The 24,600-nt window shown below is 38.5% G+C and overlaps 1 protein-coding gene across 1 annotated transcript; it reads right to left on the bottom strand.

Annotated features, from left to right (window-relative positions):
* Positions 1-1,804: 1,804 nt before the first annotated feature.
* LOC115767915 (limbic system-associated membrane protein) lies at positions 1,805-23,330 on the bottom strand. Its single transcript, XM_030712286.1, has 6 exons — positions 22,594-23,330; positions 19,461-19,667; positions 18,523-18,677; positions 4,805-5,015; positions 4,449-4,706; positions 1,805-3,287 (listed from the first exon to the last, which is right to left on the bottom strand). Exons 2-6 carry the CDS (start codon positions 19,543-19,545, stop codon positions 3,010-3,012), a joined length of 987 nt encoding a protein of 328 aa, XP_030568146.1. The 5' UTR covers positions 19,546-19,667; positions 22,594-23,330; the 3' UTR covers positions 1,805-3,009.
* Positions 23,331-24,600: the final 1,270 nt, after the last annotated feature.

Here is a 24,600-nt window from a genome sequence, read left to right as displayed (position 1 = left end):
GTCACCCTGCTGCTGTTTACTACTGCAGGCACGTATTTTGGATTTCTGCTACATTTGAACTTAATATTTTTGTCTCTCTGTGAGCTTGCGAAACAATTGGTTCTCTTTGAGTCAGCAAAAGTTGGCTGGGCTGGAAGGAAAAGGGATGCGGGGTATCCAGCTGGGTTTTTAGCCAGGGGAATTCCTGCTTTGGCGTGTTAATGCCTTTTGGCTATCAATTGGCCATTATACGCTGGATTCTTGAACCCTGGCGCTCACAATTCTGGCGCCTCATCCCCTACATAACCATTACCAGTCTGCTATTCCGTTGTGATTTGGGATTAGGTCTGGGTCTTGGCGCATGAACACGCTATAAAAATATCTTGGCCAGGGCAATTGAATAAATTGTGACCTTTACATTGATTCCATTCGGTATTGCCCTTCGCACGATGTCCCTCTCTTGCAGATTCACTCACTCTTTCTCTCTATCTCTCTCTCTCTCACTCTCTCGAGTAAATAAGACTTGAAAAGCCATTTATTTCTTTTTGACTTTTGTACCCTTTTTTTTACTTTTGTTCAGCCTTGTTTTTGTTCTGTGTTTTGCTCGGACATCCCCCGCGGCACCGGCCCGTAAGCTGCCAGAGAGTTTTATAAGTCCATTTGTGTGTTTGCTATTTTTAAATCGAAATATAAATAAATGGTCACTGCTCTGGTCACGACTATTTGTTATTATTGTTATGGTAGCTGTTGACCCGTACACACACACACACACACACACACAAACACGCACACACAAGCTGACCACAAGTTGGTCCATTAATGCGCGCAAATAAGCCGCTTAATTAGTCTTTCATTTTGGGTGCACTTCAGCCGCAAAAATTGTAGGCTTTTTAGGGCCAACAAAGTGGCCATGTTGGTCGTATATATAATGAAGAAGATCGAACCAAAAAGCTGGCAAGCATACCACATATTGCGTGTTAATTAAATATTTCCATAATAGAATAAACGATGGGCAGCATTTCTTGCTCGTTAGCATTGCTCATTAGCACACGGCCGGAAACAGGCGCAGAAAAGAGCCTAATTTTAAATCAATCCGCCAGTGCTGCCCTAGCTAGTTAAAGCTATATTTATTACAGCAGTCAAGTTACACTGTTGCCAATTAGTTAGAACTATGTTAAAAGTATAAGAAGAAATATGTCCAATTCACCTCTATTTATATCGTTTACAAAATTAAAGTAGCTTTTCCATCGAACTCAACTGCAAAGCATGGCGAATGGCGATGAGCGGCTTTGCGACGCTAAGCTGCTTGCCCTGTTGAGTGCAAAATTTCACGAGACGAAATTCCACTGGAAGCATATGTCCCCATTTAAGCTCAGCTTAAATGCGTTTGAGTATAAAATAGCGGCTCTCGGCATTTGACAAGTGCTCACTGTGATTGCGCTCAACGACTTAGGCGAATATCGCAGTGCAGCGAAATGTGCCAAAAGCATTTTGAATGGCTGCCGCAACGCTGAGAGCGTGGACAGCTGAGCAGCTGCCGCTGCACTCTCTCGGTGCTCGTATTGATCTCAGCAAGCAACTAGCCAGTGTTGCCAAGTCAAATAAATCCTTGACATCCAAATGCCGCCTTTAGTATTCCATTTAAAAAACCTAATCAAAAATTACCCAATTTCCTGCAGTTAAAAGCCCAGTACAATTTTATTATTTTAACCATAACCATATTTTTAATATGGAGAAACATTTTTATTTGTTTTTATTTTTGTTTTTAAACAGAAAACATTATTTATTATTTATATTTTTCTTCAATTGTTTTTTTTTTTGTTTTTATTTTTGTTTTTGTGATTTGAGAGTTGTCAACTTGGGGTCGTCTATACTTATCGCTTAAAAGTCTTATCAAGACCGCTTAAAATCGAGCGCTAAATTTACAGTTATTAATAATGTAATATCAATTATTAATTATTTTACACGTTGATGGACTACATAGAACTTTATGGCAGACAATCAGATAAGAACTTAGAAATATACATCGACATTTTTTCAAGTTTTATAAATTGTATACAGATTGAAATACAGAATCAAGGAAAAATTTTGTTCTTGTTCTAGTTGTAGTTGTTTTTGTTGTTGTGGTTATTACCATGCATTTGTTTTGTTTTGCTTAAATAATGAATGATGCAAGCCGATGCACAACAAATATTTATACTATATACACAGGACCAGGCTGCACAATTCATTACGTTTGTTATTTTATTATTAATTTTGTTTGAATGCCTAAAACCATTTGGGAAATCAAAATTAAATAGCGTGTAATTTGGCTGGACTTTGTGTGAGCTGTATAGATTTATATTTTTCACTATATTTAACTTTATATGCATATATATATGAATATGTATATGAATTATGTCAAAGAATTACAAGTGAGTTTTGTGTACAAGGGGAACGAACGGCGAGGCTGGGGCTGAAAACGCTTTCAACTCAAAATTAGTTTTTCGTTGCATACTTTTTGGCGGCAATAAACAAGTTTTGTGTGTTTGACCCGAATGAATATCTATGTTTAATAAACTTGTACTTCGAAATATTTTAGCTATTAAATTTTAACAAGCAGCGCCACAAAAAAATCAAACTACAAAATGTTTGCGAAATTCAAGATGAAAGCGTTTTTATCTTTTTAAATTGAAATGAAAAGCTTAGAGAGATTCGTTTATCGAATATGCTTTACTGCAAACGTATGTTTAGGTTGGGTTTCTTTTTCTCATTTTTAAAAGTTTGCTTCTTAATACTTGTTTCTCTTTTTATATTTTTGCTTTTTTAGTCACCTTGGCTGCCATATCGTATTTGGTTTGCTTACAGATTATACTCGTTAAAGGACTTTTGCAGTATGTACACCATTTAGTTTATGAACCGAGTCGGGCTTCTAACACACACATACACATACATTAAATGCATCATCATTAACACTAAACAGAAGATAAGTGCAACTGCCCCAACTAGGCCGGGGCTGTCATTCAGCTTGCCGCAACAGCTGCCACATCATCAGCTCAGGCTCCAACTCCAGCTCCAGCTGGAGCTGCGGCGACCAAACCAATTCGCCAGGGCCGCCGGTAGCAGCGTTGCGGCTGCAACAAAGCTGCTGCTGCTGCTCCAGTTCCAATTCCAGTTCCATGTGACAGCTACCGCAGCTGTCGTCGTTGTCACGGCAAGTAAAGGCACTGGGCTCCACGTGGAGCGCAAGGAGCTGGCGCTGCTGTTGCCATGCTGCATTGCAGCCGGATGTTCGCCATTTATGACATGCACCACCACCGAGGCGGAGTCTGTGCATACGTTGAACATAAGATAAGGATATAAAATAAAAGACACCGAGATGCACTTGGGCTGAGAGTGGGCAGAGGGCCTGAGGAGGGAGGCAAGAGATGATAGCTAGAGTTGGATGCGTGTCGTGTTTTGCCATGACTTCTTCAGAATTGGCACGACTGGTAAGTATAAGTCACGACTTAAGGAAATCAAATAGGCCTCAGCACGATGTGACACGACTGCAAGACGAATCAATACGATTTAACCTACTTAATACTACTAAACACGTATCAAATCCGACATTGAACACGACTCATATACAATTTCAACAGGACTGTAAAAAGACTCAATTTTATTTAATCTACTTAATTCGTAAGCGCGAGTCAAAACCTACCTAAACCAGCTAAATGCTGCTCAACACGAGATTATATGATTGAACACAAATCAGACACGAATTAAATATAAGGACTTTGGATGCCTCAAAACGACTACTTATAAACAGCATTATGCACGTTTTAACTCGACATGGCTTTATAAGAATACCAAAGGATTCAACACAATTTTAGCGCGACTCAAATTGCTTGCAATGCCAGTGCTTACCTAAATATGACTCAAAAAAAGCCCAAAATTACTTAGGATGATTATATACATTTTACAGCAACTAGAACAGCACTTATCACGACCTAGCACGATTTACAAAAGACTCTACGCGACTTTTACACAACGTAACACGTCTTAGCACGGGCTAACACGACTCAAGTAATAATAATTGCACGACTTAAACACGATTGTATCACGACCCATACGCGAGGTAACACGAATTTACCAGATCTGAAACACGACTTTTTGCCCATGTCCTTACTTTGTGTTTGTGACTTGCTATAAAAATTAGACACGCGCACATCTCTAGGGAAGAGCTGTTAGTTTGTGGTGGAAATTCCTTTGGCAAGGGACGTCACATTAATTGCCAGCGGGCATAGAAAGAGACTGCAACCGACACACAAACACTCAGAAAGGCGGATAAGTACGTTGGCATTAAAGTGGATGAAGATGAAGATGCAGATGAAGGCAAAGGCGAAGGCGAAGAAGCGGAAGAAGGAGCAGGAACAGAAGCAGGACGAGGAGGAGTAGGAGATGCAGGTAAGTGGCAGCCACCGCACTGTGTGGCAGAGACAACTCACCTGAGCTACTTGGCGAGCACGTGTAGTTGCCGGAATCAGCGGACGTGGCCTTGGCTATCAGCAGCTTGCTGGTCCGCGTCGAGCGCTCGGTGATGACATTAATGCCCCCACGCTGCGAATAATTCATGACCCGCTTGCCTTTGTACCAATAGATAAACGACGGTGGTACCGGCGACTGCATCGCCAGGCAGGTGAGATTAATGTCGCTGCCGCTCTTGATGAACAGCTCCGCATTGCCAAGAATTTTAGCGCGCGACACTGTAAAGCAAGACCACAAAATAAAAATAATTGCTCGCATGCTTAAAGCAAAGGAAATACCTACTCCCACACACGCGCGCACACCCTCATCCACTTACCTACGACGTTCAGGCGAAATCCTTGACTGATTTTCGGCTCCGTTGAGACCTGGCACTCGTAGGTGCCGGAGTCGCGCGGCTGCGGCGAGGAGATGCGCAGCGTCCACTCATCGGAGCCCTCCGAGTGCAGCGACTGAAAGCGCTGATCGTTCGTATAGGTCAATATGCCCACGGTCAGTATATGCAGGTCCCGCTTGCGTATCCAGGAGACCTACAAAAAGACCGCAAGCAAAATTTAACCACGCACAAGAACAAATTTAAATGAATTGAGCACTTTTTCAAAAGAAATTTAATATCTACACACACTTTAAATCCCCTAAAGAAATAAATTGAGTATATTTATATGTGCGCCAGACTTCATAAGGTGAGAGGCTAACGGCTCAGGCTTTCATGCCTTAACCTAAATCTATTTTTGGCTTCTGTTGCCCCTTGAAAATGTGTCCATATTGCCCACATATAACCGGTTGCCATTTATAAATGACCACACTAATTAAACAACAAGTTGTCGTGCACGAATTAACGATTACAACCTTAGCATATTCTAACGTCTCATTATCATACCCACGGGTCGTATTATTAAGGTTATCACGAACCGTTTTACTGGAGACAATAATACGATTTTTGATTAAATTACTCAGAAATTAAAAATTATATTATTGAAACCTTTATCAATTTTATATATTTATTGGATATTTATTTATTTACTCCAATTAATCAAGCAGCAGTAGCAAACTCCTGCTTTCTGAGTGAAGTCTAGATAAATTTCATCTGTCTAGATAAACTCTGTGTGACCGTCTTAATCTCGGAAACTACACAGATAGACATATTGGAATTTGTCATATGTATCATTGATCTCTCGATATTTGCTCACATTTTCATAGTATCGATAAATATCGATTTTTGTGACTTGGTTTTTTGGGCAAAACTCGAAAATATAAAGATACTCCAAATTTTTTTGGTATATTCTTGTATAGAATACACAGATTAAGAACATTTCACTTATTGGATAACTATCCCCAACTCCACAAAATTGGAAAGAACTACCTTATTTTTAAATATATTACTTCTTGCATAGCTCCGAAAATTGGAAAAAGATTATTATACCCTGAACCCATTAAAAATGGGTAAAAAGGGTATATTGTATTTGTGCAAAATGCAAATGTATGTAACAGGCAGAAGAAAGCATCTCCGACCCCATAAAGTATATATATTCTTCATCAGCATCAATAGCCAAGTCGATCTAGCCATGTCCGTCTGTCTGTCCGTCCGTCCGTCCGTCCGTATATATGAACGCAAGAATCTCAGAACCTATAAGAGCTAGAGACTTGAAATTTTAGATGTAGATGCTCCTAGTTCCCGCGCAGATCGATAATCGATAACTTACTCCGTTTCCAAGCAATCGATAAAAATCGATATCGATATCCTGTTTTTTGGGCAATTTTGGTAAATAATAAGAGCTAGAGTCACCAAACCTTCACATATATCTTCTAAAATAGAATATATGTATGCATTTGATATTGGAAAAGAGGGTTCAGGGTATCCCCTAGTCGAGAGCTCCCGACTAGAACCTCTTACTTGTTTTTAAAGATAGTGCCTTGCGTCTTTGCACACACTACTATGCCTTATTTAAATGCTGAAAATTTCGTTTAGATCGGTCTATAATCACCGAAGCTAATCAAGAATGCACTTCTCATAGAAAGTGTTGGGTTGAGAGAAGACAAAGAAGCAGAGCCGCGGGCGTACTTTCGTGTGTATGTGTGAGTCCGTGCTTTTGTGTACGTATGCAAGAAGCAAGGGACAATGTGTATAACGGCAGCCTGGCATTGGGTTCGGTCTATCTCCTAGACGGGCACTTCTGACTGGAACACTTTTGTTTTTAGATAGTTTTTTTTAAACAGATTTCCTGTTAAAAACTTTTAAGAGCCACGTGAAATGTGCTTGTAAGAAGCAATCAATATAATCTTATTACAGAAAATTTTGTATTAACTATAAACTAACATAAACAAAAGGCTATCAACGTAACTAACTACCGTGGACTTCATCTAAGCATTTACTACACTCCTTTTTTTTTCTTTTCTCTTTTTTCTAAAAAATAGAATCCTTCAATGAATGACAGTCGGTTACAAGCTATTAGCCTTTATTTTCCATTAGCTCTGACCTTTGAAAAAGACAATACCACACCTAGGCACACGCCTTTAAATTGAAAACGAATTTCCTTAAAAGAGCCCCAGAGTATTTATTTTTTTTCTTGAAATGAATACCAGCTTTGGAGATATAAATATTTTTGTGAATAATGGTTTAGCTGTGCAAGCGGCTTAGATTTATTATGAAAATATTATTGTTCAAGTTTTCCGATTAAACAAAACAAATTCTTTAATGACTTCAAATCTCCGTAAAAGCTGACCAACTGATCCAGTTAGTTGGCAGAACAAATTGGGCCAAGTAAAATAAATGGAAAATCTTTTGACCTGTGCGCTTTGAATTAGTTTTAACTGCAACTCAACTAATTGACTTTAAGCCGTAGGTGAAAGTTATATAAAGCGATTACTCAGCCAGGTTGCAACTTTCTCTATTGCTGAAAAGAGGCAAAAAAAGAGATAACAAAAATAAAAACTTTTTACATTTATTAGAACCTATTTTTTCTGAATGCGCATAAAAAAAATAATAAAATAAATCTCAGTATTAAAACAAATTCAGTCTATCAGAAATTTATTGGCATATGTTGAACACAAAGTGTCAATAATTGTTCACCATTGTGAATAGAGGTGGAAATGATTTTTTACCGAAGAAAGTCAGATTCAAATTGAAAATTGTTTTAATTACAAATTTATGAGTTAATTAATGTGCGACATGTTCAAAAATGTGAAGGAATTTTAGAGTGTGAAATATTTGTGTTCATATATAAGGGAATATTTAATTGTGTGTAGATAGTTCGAGTCTGTAAAAGGGAATATTTGAGTAGATGAGACTGTCCGCATGTCTGACGCAGCTGGGTAAAGTTTTCATACTCTGCCAAAGGGAATTATCATCATTTATGAATTTGTATGTATGCATGTATTATGTGTATGTATTTATGGAAGTATGTATGTATGTAAGAATGTATTTATGTATGTATGAGTATGTATATACGTATGTATAAAAATTGCTTATGTATGTATGCTTGTAAGCATAAATGTATGCCTTATGGGTATGTATGTAAGTAATTATGTATGTATGTATGTATGTATCAATATATCAATATCTCATTGCAGACAATTTTGTATTATCTATAAACTAACATAAACAAATGGCTATCAGCGTGAAAAACTACTGTACACTTCATCTAAACAATTTACTACACTCTTTTTTTCTTTTTCTAAATAATAGAATCCCTCAATGAATGAGAGTTGTTTACAAGCTATTCACCTTTATTTTCCATTAGCTCTGGCCTTTAAAAAAGAGTATGTAAGTATGTAGGTATGTATGTATGCATGGATGTATATATGTATGCATGTATATATGTATGTATGCTTGTATGCATATATGTATTTATTATGTGTGGATATGTGTGTGTTTATTTATGATTGTTTGTATACATGTGTGTTGCTTGTTTGCACATTTGTATGTATTATGTGTATGTGTGTATATAAGTATGTTTGTATGTAAGTATGTACGTATGCATGTATGTATGCATGTATATAAGTTAACAACAAATAAATTCACACAGTCCCAATAAGAAGCATTGCAACACCTCATAAGAAGTGCAGCGAAATGCTGACTTGGTGTCTGTGCCATTTCCTCCACGCGCCGACTGGCAACCGCCGAAAATTCCAAGAAGAATTGCCCAACGGGCCAACAACATCAGCAGCGACGCCGCTGCCAACGCCGCTGCCGCTAAGCCACAGGTTACTAGGGCTAGAATTGATTTAAGTTTATTCAGTTGCAAATTACCATCAAATAAAGGAAGTCTTGCTTCCCTAAAAATAATAATTTTTTTCATCGTTTAATAAACTTTGGAATTAACTGGCGCCCGAGCAGGGACCGGCTCGCGATACAAAAGAACAAAACGCTTCTACGTACGCGTTAGTCGGTTATACGCGAAAAAAAAACCAAGTGCAACTCGCGGTGATTAAATTCAACGGTTGGTGAAATTCGCGAAAGGCAATTGGAACTTAATTGTTCAATTTGGCCCATCGGTGGACAACGCATTCTGTAAGGCCCGCCCGCAGGATACTCTCGACGAAGACTGGTCGCAGGATCCCCAGTAGATACCCAAAGGCTTCAAAAAGGATGAAATCCGGACCGGCAGGGGAGGTTGCCACATCAGGAATAGTACTGTAAGTTAGAAATTAAGTGAAATACGAAAAAGAAAACAAGCAAAAAACTAACACAAAGGCAAAACATAATTATAAGAACAAAAAATACCAAACAACAACAACAATAAGCAAGATAAAAAAGTGTAAAACGATAAACAAATATAAAGACTACGAACGTAGTATAAACTATTTCCAACTTTGCGACTCCCAAGGGACCCTCCAAAGTAAAAGGAAGAAACCAGCCACTGGTTTTAAAAAGAACATAAAAACTATCAAAAATTCAATTAAAATATAGAGTAAGAAATTAACACTAGATTTAAATATACTTAGAAAACATCTTAAAACATACAAAATAAGTAATATATCTCGTTTATGGCTAATGAAAGCAATTTAGTTAGGCCCCCAATAGTATCAGAGCAACCACAGGTAGGCGGACATAACTTGAACAGACAGCAACAACGACATATCGACAGACAAAACGAACATTTACAAAATAGAGTCATGGCGAATAACGCAGAGCAGATAATAGCAGCCACGGTTAGCCAGATTTTGACACAACAACTGCCGACATTAGTAAAGCAGTTAATCAACCCCTCTAGAGAGTTTAGTGACGTAGACGACCAAACAATAACTGCCAACCACAATTTGAATGACTTAGACAGAGTTCCGGACATTGTAAAAAGCCTCAGAGAATTCTCCGGTAATCCAGCGGAATTTAGCTCATGGAAGAAGAGTGTAGATCGTATACTCTCCGCCTATGCAGCCGAGGCAGGTTCGCCAAAATACTTTGGCATATTGCATACAGTGAGAAACAAAATCACTGGCAATGCAGACACGGCCCTCGAGTCGTATAATGTTCCCCTTAATTGGAGCGCTATCTCCAAATGTCTCACGCTGCACTACGCAGACAAAAGAGATCTGGGAACATTAGAATATCAGATGACAATGTTAGTGCAGGGTAACAACCAAACAGTAGAAGAATTCTACCAGGTTGTTTATAACCACTTGTCGCTGATATTAAATAAAGTCGGCTGCATGGAATTAAATAGGGAATCTGAAACCCTTATGACAAAAATTTACAGAGATAAAGCATTAGATACCTTCATTAGAGGTTTGAAGGGAGATTTACCCCGGATCCTTGGAATAAAGGAGCCAGCAGATCTACCTTCAGCCCTCCACTATTGTTTAAAACTAGAGAATCAAAGCTATCGCACTAACATGGCTTTGAATAGAAATCAACAGACACATGCCAGAAAGCCAAATAGAAATATACCACCACCTACACTGCCACCCCGAACAGCTCAGCTTCCTTTCGTCCAAACTTTTAGGCCACCACCTATTAGCTTCAGGCCCCAACTCCCGATCCATACACCTTGGCCAACCAATACAAACCATGGACCACCGACTTACAACAATAACGGACAGATTCCACAATACCCCAACCAACGAACCTACCAGACACAACCACAACAAGTATACGCACCCAATAGACCTTCTGCACCAAAACCCCAACCACGTCCAGAGCCAATGGACGTGGACCAAAGCATCCGCACGAGGATGATAAATTACATGAACAGACCCAATTTTGAAGTAGGGAAAAGACCTCCACCTCCAACAAACGCCACGGACAAAAAACAAAGAAATTTTAACATACAAACAGGAGAAGAACAGACCGAGACAGAAAACACTGACAACTATGTGACCATGGAAGAATACGTACAATCAATGATAAACCACGAACAGCAGACTGAATACGAGCAGCCATTAAACGAATACGCCCAACAAATTGAAGAATCAGATGACGGACAAAATACCCAATACGAACTCTCAGACATTAATTTTTTAGGATAAAGAGCTCCTCTCTTCCTTACATAGAATGTAAGATGGGGAGCGGAAAATTACTCAAAATACTAATAGATACAGGATCAAACAGAAATTACGTCCAACCGAAATTTGTGTCCGAACCTATCGCAAACGAAAAACCCTTTGAGGCCGTCACAGTCGGCGGAAGCATTAAAATCACACACCACAAGTTCGCTAATCTTTTCAATAGAAACGACATAAAAATAAAATTCTTTCTCTTACCCACCTTAAAATCATTCGACGCCATATTAGGTAACGACAGTCTAAAGGAACTAGATGCTGTGATACAAAGCAGCAAGAATCTACTAATAATCAAAAACAATATTTGCATACCAATTAAACAGAAAAAAATAGAGGCGGTCAACACGGTAATACCACGGACAGAACATATGACAAACGAACAAAAAAATAGCCTTAATCAACTAGTTAAAATGCACCCACACTTATTCGCCAATCCGGACGAAAAACTGACATACACAACCAACGTCAGAGCAGAGATTCGAACAAAAACCAATTCCCCCATATATTCAAAATTTTACCAATTTCCAATGTCTTTAAAAGACGAAGTACACAGCCAAATTAAAGAACTTTTAGAGGACGGAATCATCCGACCCTCCCGATCCCCATACAATTCACCTGTGTGGATTGTTCCGAAAAAATTAGATGCCTCAGGGCAAAAGAAATATCGCATGGTTATAGATTACAGAAAACTAAATAAAGAAACTACCGCTGACAAATACCCTATACCCGAAATCAACGAAGTACTAGCACAGCTAGGCAATAACAAAGTTTTCTCTGTCTTAGATTTGAAAAGTGGCTTTCATCAAATACCCCTTAAGGAGTCAGACATAGAAAAAACTGCCTTCTCCGTTAACAACGGAAAATACGAGTTTACACGACTCCCATTCGGTCTCAAGAATGCGCCCTCAATTTTCCAGAGAGCTCTTGACGACATCCTTCGTGAGCATATTGGAAAAATATGCTTCATTTATATTGACGATATCATTATCTTTAGCAAAGATGATGAATCGCATGCGCAGCACCTTGCCGCCATATTCAGAACTCTACAAGAAGCCAACATGAAATGTCAGTTGGACAAATGCGAGTTCTTTAAAAGCAGAGTAGAATTCCTGGGATTTATCATCTCAGACAAGGGTATAGAAACTAATCCAAGCAAAATTGAGACAATAAGGAAGTACCCACTTCCAAAAACACTCAAACATTTAAGATCGTTTATTGGCCTCGCCAGCTATTATAGGAGGTTTATAAAAGACTTCGCTAAGTTGGCAAAGCCCCTTACCTCTCTTTTAAGAGGGGAAGATGGACGTGTGTCCAAAAACCAATCAGCTAAAAAGCTCATTAATCTCAACTCAGAAGCGATCGAAGCATTCAATAAAGTAAAAAATTCCCTAGTTTCAAATGAGGTAATACTTCATTACCCGGACTTCAGCAAAGAATTTCATCTGACAACAGATGCATCCAACTTTGCTATTGGGGCTGTCCTATCCCAGAACAAGCGACCCATTTGTTTCCTCTCTAGAACTCTATCTAAAACAGAGGAGAACTACGCCACCAATGAAAGGGAAATGTTGGCAATAATTTGGGCCTTAAAAGCTCTCAAGAATTACCTCTACGGTAAAGCGAGTGTAAAAATATACACCGACCATCAACCCTTAACCCACTCTCTTAGCAGTTGGAACGGCAACGCTAGGATAAAGAGGTGGAAAGCTTACCTAGAAGAGTTCGATTATGAACTCCTCTATAAGCCAGGTAGGGATAACATTGTAGCCGATGCGCTATCACGTATCCCTGAGATCAATAATATTGGATCTGTAGCCTCCACCCAGCACAGTGCAGACAGTTCAAGCCACAACTTAATTCCGAGCATAGAAGCTCCAATTAACGTATTCAAAAACCAGATATTTCTCAGTAAAGCCAACGAAACAAATTACGAATTCCATATCCCATTCCCAACATTCCACAGGCATACGATTACTCGACCACATTTCTCAGAACACGACCTTACGCAAATACTGAAAGCTCATCTAAACCCATCCGTAATCAACGGAATAATAACCTCAGAAGAAATAATGAACCAAATTCAGCAGATATATCCCCAACATTTTAGTAACTTCAAGATTAGATTCACACAGTCTCAAGTAAAAGATTTAACAAATGAAACCGAACAAGATGAGAAGATATTGGTTACACACAACAGAGCCCACCGCAACGCACTAGAAAACAAAATGCAATTGTCCGAAAGATTCTATTTCCCAAAAATGAAGCAACGAATAACAGAATTAGTTAAACAGTGTCAGGTTTGTAAAGAAGAAAAATACGATAGGCATCCCACTAACCCAAAACTCAAAGAAACACCAATCCCCGAATACCCAGGACATACAATCCACATCGACATATACACGACAGAAAAAAACTTAGTACTAACGGCAGTAGACAAATTTTCGAAATTAGCTCAGGGACGAATAATCAAATCTAGGGCAATAGAAGACATTAAAAACCCACTTCATGAAATCCTTTTTTATTTTGGTGTACCTAAAGCCGTTGTAATAGATAACGAAAAATCCCTTAATTCAGCCTCAATCACTTTTATGATGCAGGACCAATTAAATATAGAAGTTTATAAAACACCACCCTACAAAAGCGCAGTAAACGGTCAGGTAGAGAGATTTCATTCAACACTATCAGATATTATGAGATGCAACAAAAGAAAACAGGAACACAGAACATTCGAAGAATTACTTAACAAATCAATATACGACTACAACTACACCATACACTCGACAACTAACAAGAGACCATTAGACATATTCTTCGGCAGAAACGTGACTACAGACCCAGACCAATACGAAAAAGCTAGGCAGGAGAACATTGACAGACTCAAACAGAAACAATCGACCGACATGCAGAATCATAACAAAAAACGTAACGACATACGAACTTATATACCAGGTCAAGAAATATTCGTCAAAGTCAATACCAGATTAGGTACCAAACTGTCACCCAGATACAAAAAGGAAATAGTTAAAGAAAATAGAAACACAACCGTACTAACAACAACTGACAAAATAATACATAAAAGCAACATAAAAAATACATAAAAATTACAGATTCCTATTAGTGATGACAATAAAGGCAACAGAAGGACACTTGGATATCTTGAACTACACAGACGCACAAACAATTACAATTCTAAAAGGAATAGGGAAACTACAGACATCGACAACACGAATCGTACAAGTCATAGAGCTAGAACAGATCAAAAACGCATTAGATAATCTCCTTTTTTACATCGAAAAAGACTTAAGAACCAATACTTTATACCACACTTTACGGCACGAAATAACGCAAGCTATTGTCACTTTCAACACAATATCACTTTTTCATAAACGTAAGACTAGAGCGATCAACATTATAGGCACAGCTTGGAAGTTTGTAGCCGGCAGCCCGGACAATGACGACTTAGTAATGCTTACCGACAACATAAACAAACTTATAGAAAACGACAATAAACAGCTTATCATAAACAGGCAATTAGAAGAGCGAATTAATAAACTCACGAAAATCTCAAATGATTTAACCAATAGCATAAGAAAGGAATCTCTCATAAGTGATGAGATAGCTATTAGCCTACAAAATCAAATTAGGCTCATAAAAGAAGAAATAATTAATATTAAGTACGCCATACAATGGGCGAAATTGAATTTAATAAACACATTCCTACTTGGCGAAAAAGAAATAGAGATAGTAAATGATAATTTTAAAAAAAGTAACATGCCACCTTTAAATATTGAAGAAATGCTAGAATTCGCAGATGTATCCATTTTGCATAATGGAACCACTCTGTTTTATGTTGTAAAAATTCCAAATTTAGAAGAAATAGAATGCAAAAATACTTTAATAAAGCCAGTAGTGAAAAACAACAATATAATAAATTTAGAATTTAACGAACTGTTTCATTGTAATAAAACAATCTATGGCATAAACAACAATTGTAAAAGATACAATAATATTAAAATTTGTAACAAATCAAAAATTGTAAACTTGAATACTAATAATTGTATACCTAAGCTAGTTAGTGGAGAGCAAGCGCTCTGTGGCTTTAGCAATGCAGATCATATCCCGGAGATCGAGGAAATCGACGATGGACTTATACTAGTGAACGACTTCAACGGCACTATTAGATGGCAAGAAGAGAAGAAACGTGTGAGGGGCACCTACATGATTAACTTCTGGAACGAAACCTTATTCATCAACAACCAAGAGTTCAGCAACCTAGAGGTCACCTTTATGACCCCAGGAAATCCCACAATACAAATAACCCCAATAGAAAACGAAAGAATTAAGATTCTTTCTCTGGAAGCACTTGAAGAATTGCACATCAATAACATAAAAAACATGCAAAAACTTCAGACGCACTCTATAGCAAATAGAGTCGCTTTCATAACTCTGTTCACAGTTGCCATCCTTCTTACCTGTGTATTACACGTAATGAAGAAAAATAAGAAAAATATAATACTGCAACTGAACAAAGAACAAGAGAGACCCAGAAAAGAACCAGCACATATCCAAATACAAAATACAGATGCCAATAACCTCAGGTTCAACAACATACCTTTCTTCTGATGATCGCTTGAGGACAAGCTTAAATTAAAGGGGGAAGAGTTAACAACAAATAAATTCACACAGTCCCAATAAGAAGCATTGCAACACCTCATAAGAAGTGCAGCGAAATGCTGACTTGGTGTCTGTGCCATTTCCTCCACGCGCCGACTGGCAACCGCCGAAAATTCCAAGAAGAATTGCCCAACGGGCCAACAACATCAGCAGCGACGCCGCTGCCAACGCCGCTGCCGCTAAGCCACAGGTTACTAGGGCTAGAATTGATTTAAGTTTATTCAGTTGCAAATTACCATCAAATAAAGGAAGTCTTGCTTCCCTAAAAATAATAATTTTTTTCATCGTTTAATAAACTTTGGAATTAACTTATATGCATGTAGGTGCATATATGTACGTCTTAAGTGTGTGTTTATTTAAGATTGTATGTATGCATGTATGAATCATGTGTGAATATATGTGTGAAGTTTTCTCTGAATATACGTCTGTATATATAAGTGTTTGTATGTATTTTTCTATGTCTATTGTATGTATGTGTTTTGAAGGCATATGTACGTATTTTTAACGTATTTTTACCATTAAAAATGGGTAAAAAGGGTATATTGTATTTGTGCAAAATGCAAATGTATGTAACAGGCATGAAGCATCTCCGACCCCATAAAGTATATATATTCTTGATCAGCATCAACAGCCGAGTCGATCTAGCCACTTGCGTCTGTCTGTCTGTCCGTCTGTCCGTCCGTCTGTCCGTATGTCCGTATGTATGACCGCAAGGATTTCAGAAACTATAAGAGCTAGAAAGTGTTGGGTTGTCACAATTTAAATGCAATTGACTTTTTGAGAATACTCAAAAATTCTATGCTACAATAGGATATACTGTAGAAAATTTCATTAAGATCGGTTAAGAAAAACCCAAAGTTATATGTAACTGCGCAATTGGATGGGCAGCAAGCGAAAACATCAATGAAACAACTCCATTTGGTGTTGGAATAAAAATAAGAATAAGAGTCGGGAGCTCCCGACTAGAACCTCTTACTTGTTGTATGTATGCTTGTATGTATGTATGACTGCATTTATGTGTGTATGTTTGTATGTATGTATGTGTATATGCATGCATATATGCAAATAAATGTATGCATATATACACATATATTTTAATGTATGTATATATATATATATATATATATATATATATATATATATATATATATATATATATATATGACCAAGCTTACCACCAGCTGCGCTTTTAGATAAATCCCTTCTACTCGATTCTCATGAACCCAAGATAGTCTTAGGTATGTAATGGAGACGGCTGCTTTAACTATAGAAGAGGCGGCATCTTGATCAAAGGAAACGGCGGCCTTAATATTGGAGGAGGAGAAGGCTTGAACAAAGGAGGATTCGGCGGCTTGAGCAAAGGAGGATACGACTTTAATATTGGAGGAGGCAGATTCAACTATGGAGGAGACGGCAGCCTAAGCTAAGGAGGAGACTGCTTCGTCAAGAAATGAGGAGGCGGCTTCAAATTTAGAGGTGGCTGCATTAAATATGGCACTTGAAAAAACTGGTTCGTATTATAGTGTGTATGTTGAGAACCAATGCTCTATGTAATTATCACCAATTCAAGTAAAGTTTGTCTCCCAGCACTAATAGATGATTTTAAAATAATCGTCCGTTACAGGTGAGTTCGTAATTACAAATATATATTTATTTATTTAAAGCCAAGATATGGATATAAATACTAGATAAAATATAACTATAATAGCGCATATGGTAAAACGCTAAATATTTATACTATTAACCAGTATCGAGAGCCAAGTCTCTCAAATTCAATACTTGAAGCAGCTTAAAATATTCCTTAATAAGGGTCAAGTCATATCAACATCTTAGCCCTATATCACACGGGTACAGGGAAACAAGTTGCCAAAAACTTAATTCTAGCATTTTTCGTGGCTAAGTATATGCCCTATAAGAGCTATATGTCTGCTACGGTATTTAATCTTTGTCACACTCCAGTTAACTGTGCTTTCTTGTGGTTTTTAACTTTGATCGAAACTTTGATTGACACGCAATTGTGGGGCATCGTGTCCAATTAGCTGAATATAAGACGCGACAATGCGCTTGGCTTTGTCGTGGATCAAAACACGTTGTCAACCAACTGAATGACTGACTGCCTGAATGGCTGAATGACTGACTGATTGTCCGTCAGACATGGTTTGTCTTGCAGTTCAAAGCGTTAATTACTCAATTCAACTGTCTTTGGGCTAAAAGTTGGGCGAGACAACGCAATCGCTGACAACGTTGTCGTTGGGGTCAAAGGGCTGTCGAGAGAGAGGCAGCGGGTAGGGGGACAAAACACGGACAGCACAAAATTTATTACACCGCATAATTGCACAGCCAGAGCGCTTCTGAGGTGGAAGCCAGCTGGAGGCGTGGCAGCGGAGAGGATGGGGGTAGGGGTTAGCAAAGGAAGCGCCCGTTGTTGCATTTGCTAACAAATCGCTGAGAGCGGAAGCGAAGTCGTGTTACAAATGCGCGAACCAGAACAAGAAGAACAAGCAGCTGTACAAGCCAGCGAGTGCAACAGAGAGAGAGAAAGTGAGAGGGAGAGGGAGAGAACGAGCGAGAGCGAGACAGAGATAGGCGACGCGTGCTAGGACTGTGGGCCATGTCGGTTAGACCGCCAACTTTATGGCGTAATCTTTTAAAAGTAATCTACAAATCTGCCAGGCGCTCGCCGCAGGTCGTTTGCTTGTGACCCTACCCCCGCCCCTCCTCCTCTCCAGGCCCCTAACATACCCCATGTCTACCCTCTGTGGGTCACATATACATATATAATGTTTGGCTTTGACTCTGGGGCGCATTTTAATTGCGTGCCCCTGGTCTGACCCCCAACACCCGAAGAAACATCACTCAACTTACCGCCCGGTCGCCCAGATTCCTAACGCGGCAATGCAGCAGCGCCGCTTGCCCCACGGTTGCCGTGACCTCACGCCGCGAGGAGTTATCAAAATACGGCTGCGAGTAGGGGGTTTCCCAGTAGTGTGGAGGCACTTCGCTGATGACCAAGCTGCTTTCTATATACACATAGAGTAATAATAAAAAAAAAAAAACAAGAATAATAATTAAAAAAGTGGTAGACAATATGAAGCCAACGGCGCAATACTCTGTTCACAGTAAGAAAATTGTAATGCCTAAAGTAATATATTACAAATATTATCTCCAATCTACAAAAACGGAAAAGGGATTGATTTGATTTCCATTCGGTTGATGGTTCAATACCTGTAAGTTGCATAAGTTGTACCTGATTTTGAACGTGTTAGAGAACAGATTTTCGTTAATTGAAATATTATGTTTTGACTGGACGTTCGAGTTATTTGCTTCAGTTTAAGCCTTGGTTCACAGTTAGCAAATATTCGATAATCGGGCTTGAGTCATTTTCAGTCTTGCTTATAGAAGCCGTATAAGATCTTGCTTGGTGACTCCAAAACTGTTACGCTCGTAACTCTCAAACTATAATCAATTTAGATTTTTGCGTGTGCGATGGCGTGCGTGAGCCAAAAGTTTTTGGCTTTATATTTGAGAGAGAAAAAAATTGATAATCCAACAAAACATATTTCGTGACTCTATTACTTGGCTAAGGCAGCACTAGTGGGCGTGGCCAACACTTGTAAAAACTTTCCCTGACAACAATAAGCACTTACATAAAGAGTTATCATCATCATCTAGACGGAGGAGTAAGCCAATAAGCTCGATTTGTTTTGTGAATAGAGTATTGCAAATCAGCCAAGCATTTTGTGCTGCTGCGCCTCGTGTCGATTTAAATGCCCTGTCATTGGCATCTGAAGCCAGAAACTTACCAAATAACACCAGCAAGAGCCACAGTTGTGTTAGCCAAAGCACTTTCTGGGGGCAGGCCCAACTGTATTTGTTATCCCTCGACATAATTCACGTTGATCGATGAACTGGCAGCTGATTTTTTCTCGGCTTTATTGTACTTTCTCCTTGCTGTTGTTGTTGTTTCCAGTGGCCTCTGCCTCAACATAGAAGCTTAAGTCTGATAAAGTCTAGAAAAGAAAGTTAATGCGTAAAAATGCTCAGATTAAAAGTTGTAATGCGATAGGTATTTAAGAAAACTGTATAAACAGATGACGGGCTTCATCTAGCTGGGAAATAAAAGATTATGCTACCAATTATTTACCATTAATTATTTTATAATATTTATGAATATATTTTATAGTATAGGTTTAATATAATAATGAAGTAAACAGTCAACTTAAAACTATAAACATATATTATATTTAATTAATATATATTTTTTTAGTATATATTATTATCATATGACCTTTTTTCCTTTAATAAACAACCAACTGCAACCAACTTACTCAATAGACATTATATATATTGATTTATAATCATGAAATTTTGGCTAATTGGCAGTCCAAACCATTTTATTAGCTTTACCATAACAAATAGATAATATTTGTACTTTCACTAATGCATTTTCTATCTGCCTATCGAAATGACAATAATAACACCTGGTGGACACTACTATATACCTATATAATTTGAATACAGTCAATAGCCCAAGAGCCCTGGCTGTACTTTTTATCAATTGATCAGGGGCTAGACGAGCAGAGAATTAGAATTATGCAACAAGATAATCTTAAAAATTAAAAATTAAATTATATTTAAGTGCCTTTTAAGCAATTACATTTGATTAGCTGTAAGCTCATAATTTTGCTGCGTTGAAGGCCATAAAAATGAGTAGCAATAAACTTGAAGCAGCTCTGAAAAGTAGGCTAAATAAAAATTACAAATATGGGCTGTTCTAGATTTCATTCTCGATTTCATTTCGCTATGAAATTAATCAAAGTGAAACTGTTTTCAAGTTAAGGACATTTTTTCTGATACCCTGATAATGAAATTGAATGAAGTAGATAAAAATGTATTAAATTCACTAATTGTTAAAAAAAATAAAAAAAATAAAAATCTTAACCATAATCGAAACCCTAATTAATTTAAGTGAGCAATTGGGAAACACTATTAAAGCTTGCAAAAGCTCAACGAGTTAAGCAAAAGCTCTATGGAAACTCTTAAAGCTTCAGTTAGGCAGCTTTCAGCATTAAAGTCACAAATACTTAAAGTTTAAGCTTTTAAATCGCATTTCAACCCACTTACATAGTTCGACTTTCAAATCAAGTTGTCTTAAACTTATGACTTAAACATATTTTCGTGACGAGATTTTTTCTAGATTGTAATAGTAATCGAAAATGTTATACAAATTCCAACAATTTCTATACTCATACGCTGAATAAATGAGAAACTCTTGAGTAGCTGAGGAGCAGAGCCCAGTGCTTAATAGAATAATTTATTGTAATTACTATTTTTGGGGAGTTGCTCGGTTCAGCTACAGCCTTTAGATAAACGAGGCAGCTTTATCACCAAATAAGTGCTTATTTATACGCTTTAATACTTATTTCTCCAGCGGTCCAAGTACTCGTATTATTCGGTGAATTTGTTATAAATTACATTTACAATTTATGACGGCCACTTACGGCCGTAGCTCTTTCCCTCTATCATAGCCGAGACCAGAAAACCCGAAATATTTGTCCAGCTGCGTTGGGTGAGCGGAACAGAACAGAAAAATTCCATGAAAATACATTTAGCACGGGAAAGTGTTCATAATCCTGCGCCATTACTCAAAAATATTCATATATATATGTACATACAATATATATATATATATATTCGTTGTCTGTCCAATTAGCTGCGTGACTCGGGTCAAGGGGTTCGTGTGGCCCGCTATTTGTTTTGGTCAGTAGCACCCTCTATATGTGTGTGTGCAACTGTGTTTATTTGTTTGTGCCTCTGACCGCTGTCCCTTTTTGCATGAGCATTTTGCGCTGCTATTATAAAGAATTATCGCCCCGGGGCCCCAAACGTCATTTTTCCATGGAAATCAAACAAACAAATGCCAGGTCCTAACCAACACTTAGCTACATTTTTGAATAAAGCATTTTAAAACCGCATATTTGTCAAAGTCACAAGCAAAAGGGCGGGCTCTAGAATATGAGTTCCATATGGTAAAAACCATTTAGATGATTTGGACAGTAAGAGGTCCACTTAACACTAGTTGCCATCTGATTTCATATGATATTTTCCTTTTAGTTACTTATGATATTTTTTTTTTTAACATTCTCTTATGAAACTTTTCTTTAAAAAGTAGTCTTAAGTCAAAATAACCTGTAAGAGGCGTTCTCCAACCTCAATGTTATATTCGCTATTACACACGCTTTAATGGGCTCTATTCAACAAAAAAGTAGACTCTAGCTTTTGGTTTTCCTGGATTTCCTTTCATTATATTTCCTTTTATGCTCTTTTCGTATAATTTATATACCACTTATTACAATTTTTCTTAGTCTTTATTTTCCAATTGGATTTCGCATAGTCCAGTTCTATTACCGAAAAGAACTTTTAACTGTTGCCTCTGCTAGAGTCTTATATGATATATTCTCATAGCTAATATGTCCATCTTTTATATTTCCTATTCTTATATTCTCTTTTGTGATACCTCCTCTATCATGTCTTTTAGGATGTTACTTATTTTGATTATTCTTAGCCCTATCCTCTTGGTTTTGTATTTGCCAAAATTAAAAACCATCCATTCATATTTTCTAATTAGATTTCTCACTTACCAGTTCTTTACCTTACAGAACTTTTAGCTGCTGCCTCTGCTAGAGCCTTATATATATATATTCTTATAGCTAATATTTCTCTTTATTATATTTTCTTTTCTTGTATTTTCTTTTCGTGTATTTCCTTTTGTGATATATCCTATTTTGTTTAATATAATTAGTATGTTGCTAATTTTAGTTATCTTTAGCGCTTTGCTAAGCTATTTTCCAAAAACAGAACTCTTAACTGTTATCCCTACCAGTGTCTTATATGATATTTCCCTATAGATCATATGCAAAGTATGCTTTTACTTACCTCAAAGCACCTTTTCTATGTGTACTCCTCGCATTGCCTGTGTGCCGGCTTCATTTTGAGCCCAATTCGGAGTTCTATACTTTTTGCAGAGCTGATTTATTTTGACAATCGATTGCGCAATGCGGAATAATTAGTGGAGAGTCAACATTTATGTGTGCAAACATTTTTCGCTTCGATTGCCGCTCATTTGGGCTGCCATTGTTGCTTTCTCCGGTTTAACGTTTGTGTTTTTCTTTCTGTTTTTATTTTTTTATTGTTTTTCTTTATATATTTTCTCTGGCAATAACCTGGACTACCAAATATTTCCGTTTAGCACTCGACCAACGACAGTGAACGTGGTCACGAAGGGCGGGGGGAAACGGGGAGAAGCAGGGCGTCGAGGACAGCGACGACAGCGTTGCCTTTGTATTATTTTATTTGTATGTATATGTATGCATGGGCCCGTTAGGTACTGCTCTATAGGTATGCGATATAAGCACTACACACTTCGATACAATCACTCACTCACACACACAAACGCACACATAGGCGCGCGTGAGCTTCGCATTTTTGTGTATCCGCCTCGTACGTGAGCAACGTTCGTGTTGTTGTTGCTGTTGGTTTGACTGGGGATACAGTTATTAAATAGCCGTTGTTTTTCTTTATTTTCGTTTCTGCTTAAGCTGTTTTTTTATTTTTATATTAAATGTGGCACAATGTAAGTTTTCAATTGCAGCAACCGTGCGTACACGTGCATCCTAGCGGCAGGATTCACGTACTGGAACTGATTCATCAGGCAGCAGGCAGTCAACGCGTGTCGTCGTCTACCTTAGGCGAGAGCAGCACACAGCCGAATGCCACCCGAAGCGGCTCACTCAAAGTGCGCTCTCAAAAGCTCACAGCACAGTCGCAGCGAGAACGAAGCAGAGAGAGAGAGACAGAGAGTGAGAGAATAAGAGCGCGCGCGGCAGCATGAAACTTTAATTTGCGTTTTTTCTTTACATTTTTAATAAGCAGTAAAGTGGGCAAATTTTTTTCGCAATGCATTAAAGCTCGGCAAAGGGTTTGATTTTGTCGCAGGTAGTACAAAGCAACGGCCGCAGAGCCAAAGCTTAAGTTGAACGAAACGAAGCAGAGAATGCGACAGAGAGCGCATTGAAATAGAGAGTGTTCTGACAGTGGCTCTCACGTTAACTGGGTTATTAGCACAACCTGCCTCAACTCAACTCAACTCAATTCGTCGCGTCGCGTCTCGTCGCATCGGAACGCGGGCCCGAGCATAATGTGCTCAATAGTCACGTACAAATGAATATTCGCCATACACACGCCTTCGTTTTGGCATATTAATATAGTCGACATTTGGGGGCTTTGCATCGCACATGAATGATTTACGTTGGCCCACAGCAATGTGATTTTTACCGCAATATGTAGGTATGTTTGTAAGCATTGCCCAACACTGAGCACCGAACTTCCCCCTCCCCCCCTCTCACCACCACCACCACATTTGCATGCGACAAAAACAATTGAACAGACAGTTATAGGCCAATTTGAGTTTATGTACACGCGTCGCAGTCGTGAAAGATTTGTAAGGCCGCTCCACTAACTACCCCCTGTCCAATAAACACCTGTACATGCTGCTATTGCTGCTGGTTTCCATGGCCGACCGTGTCAAATGTTGCGTGTTATGGGCCGCAAATGCTGCTGTCGAAAGCGTATCCGTAACCTCACACACCCGCAATTGGCCCCCAAGCCCCGCGCAAAACATGGCCGGACAGCAGAGGGACGCGACGAGCGCCTGGCTTTTAGTCTAAGCTTCGGGGGTCGTTGTCGACGTCGCCGTCGACGTTAACGTCCGCGTCGGCGTCAGCGTTGGCGTCGGGGGGCATTTCAACGCGCGGCTTACAAGCTAATAAATAAAGTGCCAAAATGTTCGGTCAAGAGTGCTTGACTAGAAAAACGCTCGGTGCGCTGCTGAATGTAAATTCTGTGTGGGAACAATGTATAAATGCCAGAGTGCGACACCTAGCG

The sequence above is a fragment of the Drosophila novamexicana genome, unplaced genomic scaffold, assembly GCF_003285875.2.
Source record: "Drosophila novamexicana strain 15010-1031.04,08,12 unplaced genomic scaffold, DnovRS2.1 tig00001488-arrow-arrow-pilon, whole genome shotgun sequence".
NCBI classification, from domain to species: Eukaryota; Metazoa; Arthropoda; class Insecta; order Diptera; family Drosophilidae; genus Drosophila; species Drosophila novamexicana.
Note: the sequence above shows the minus strand (reverse complement) of the source record. Positions and strands in the feature narration are given on the sequence as shown.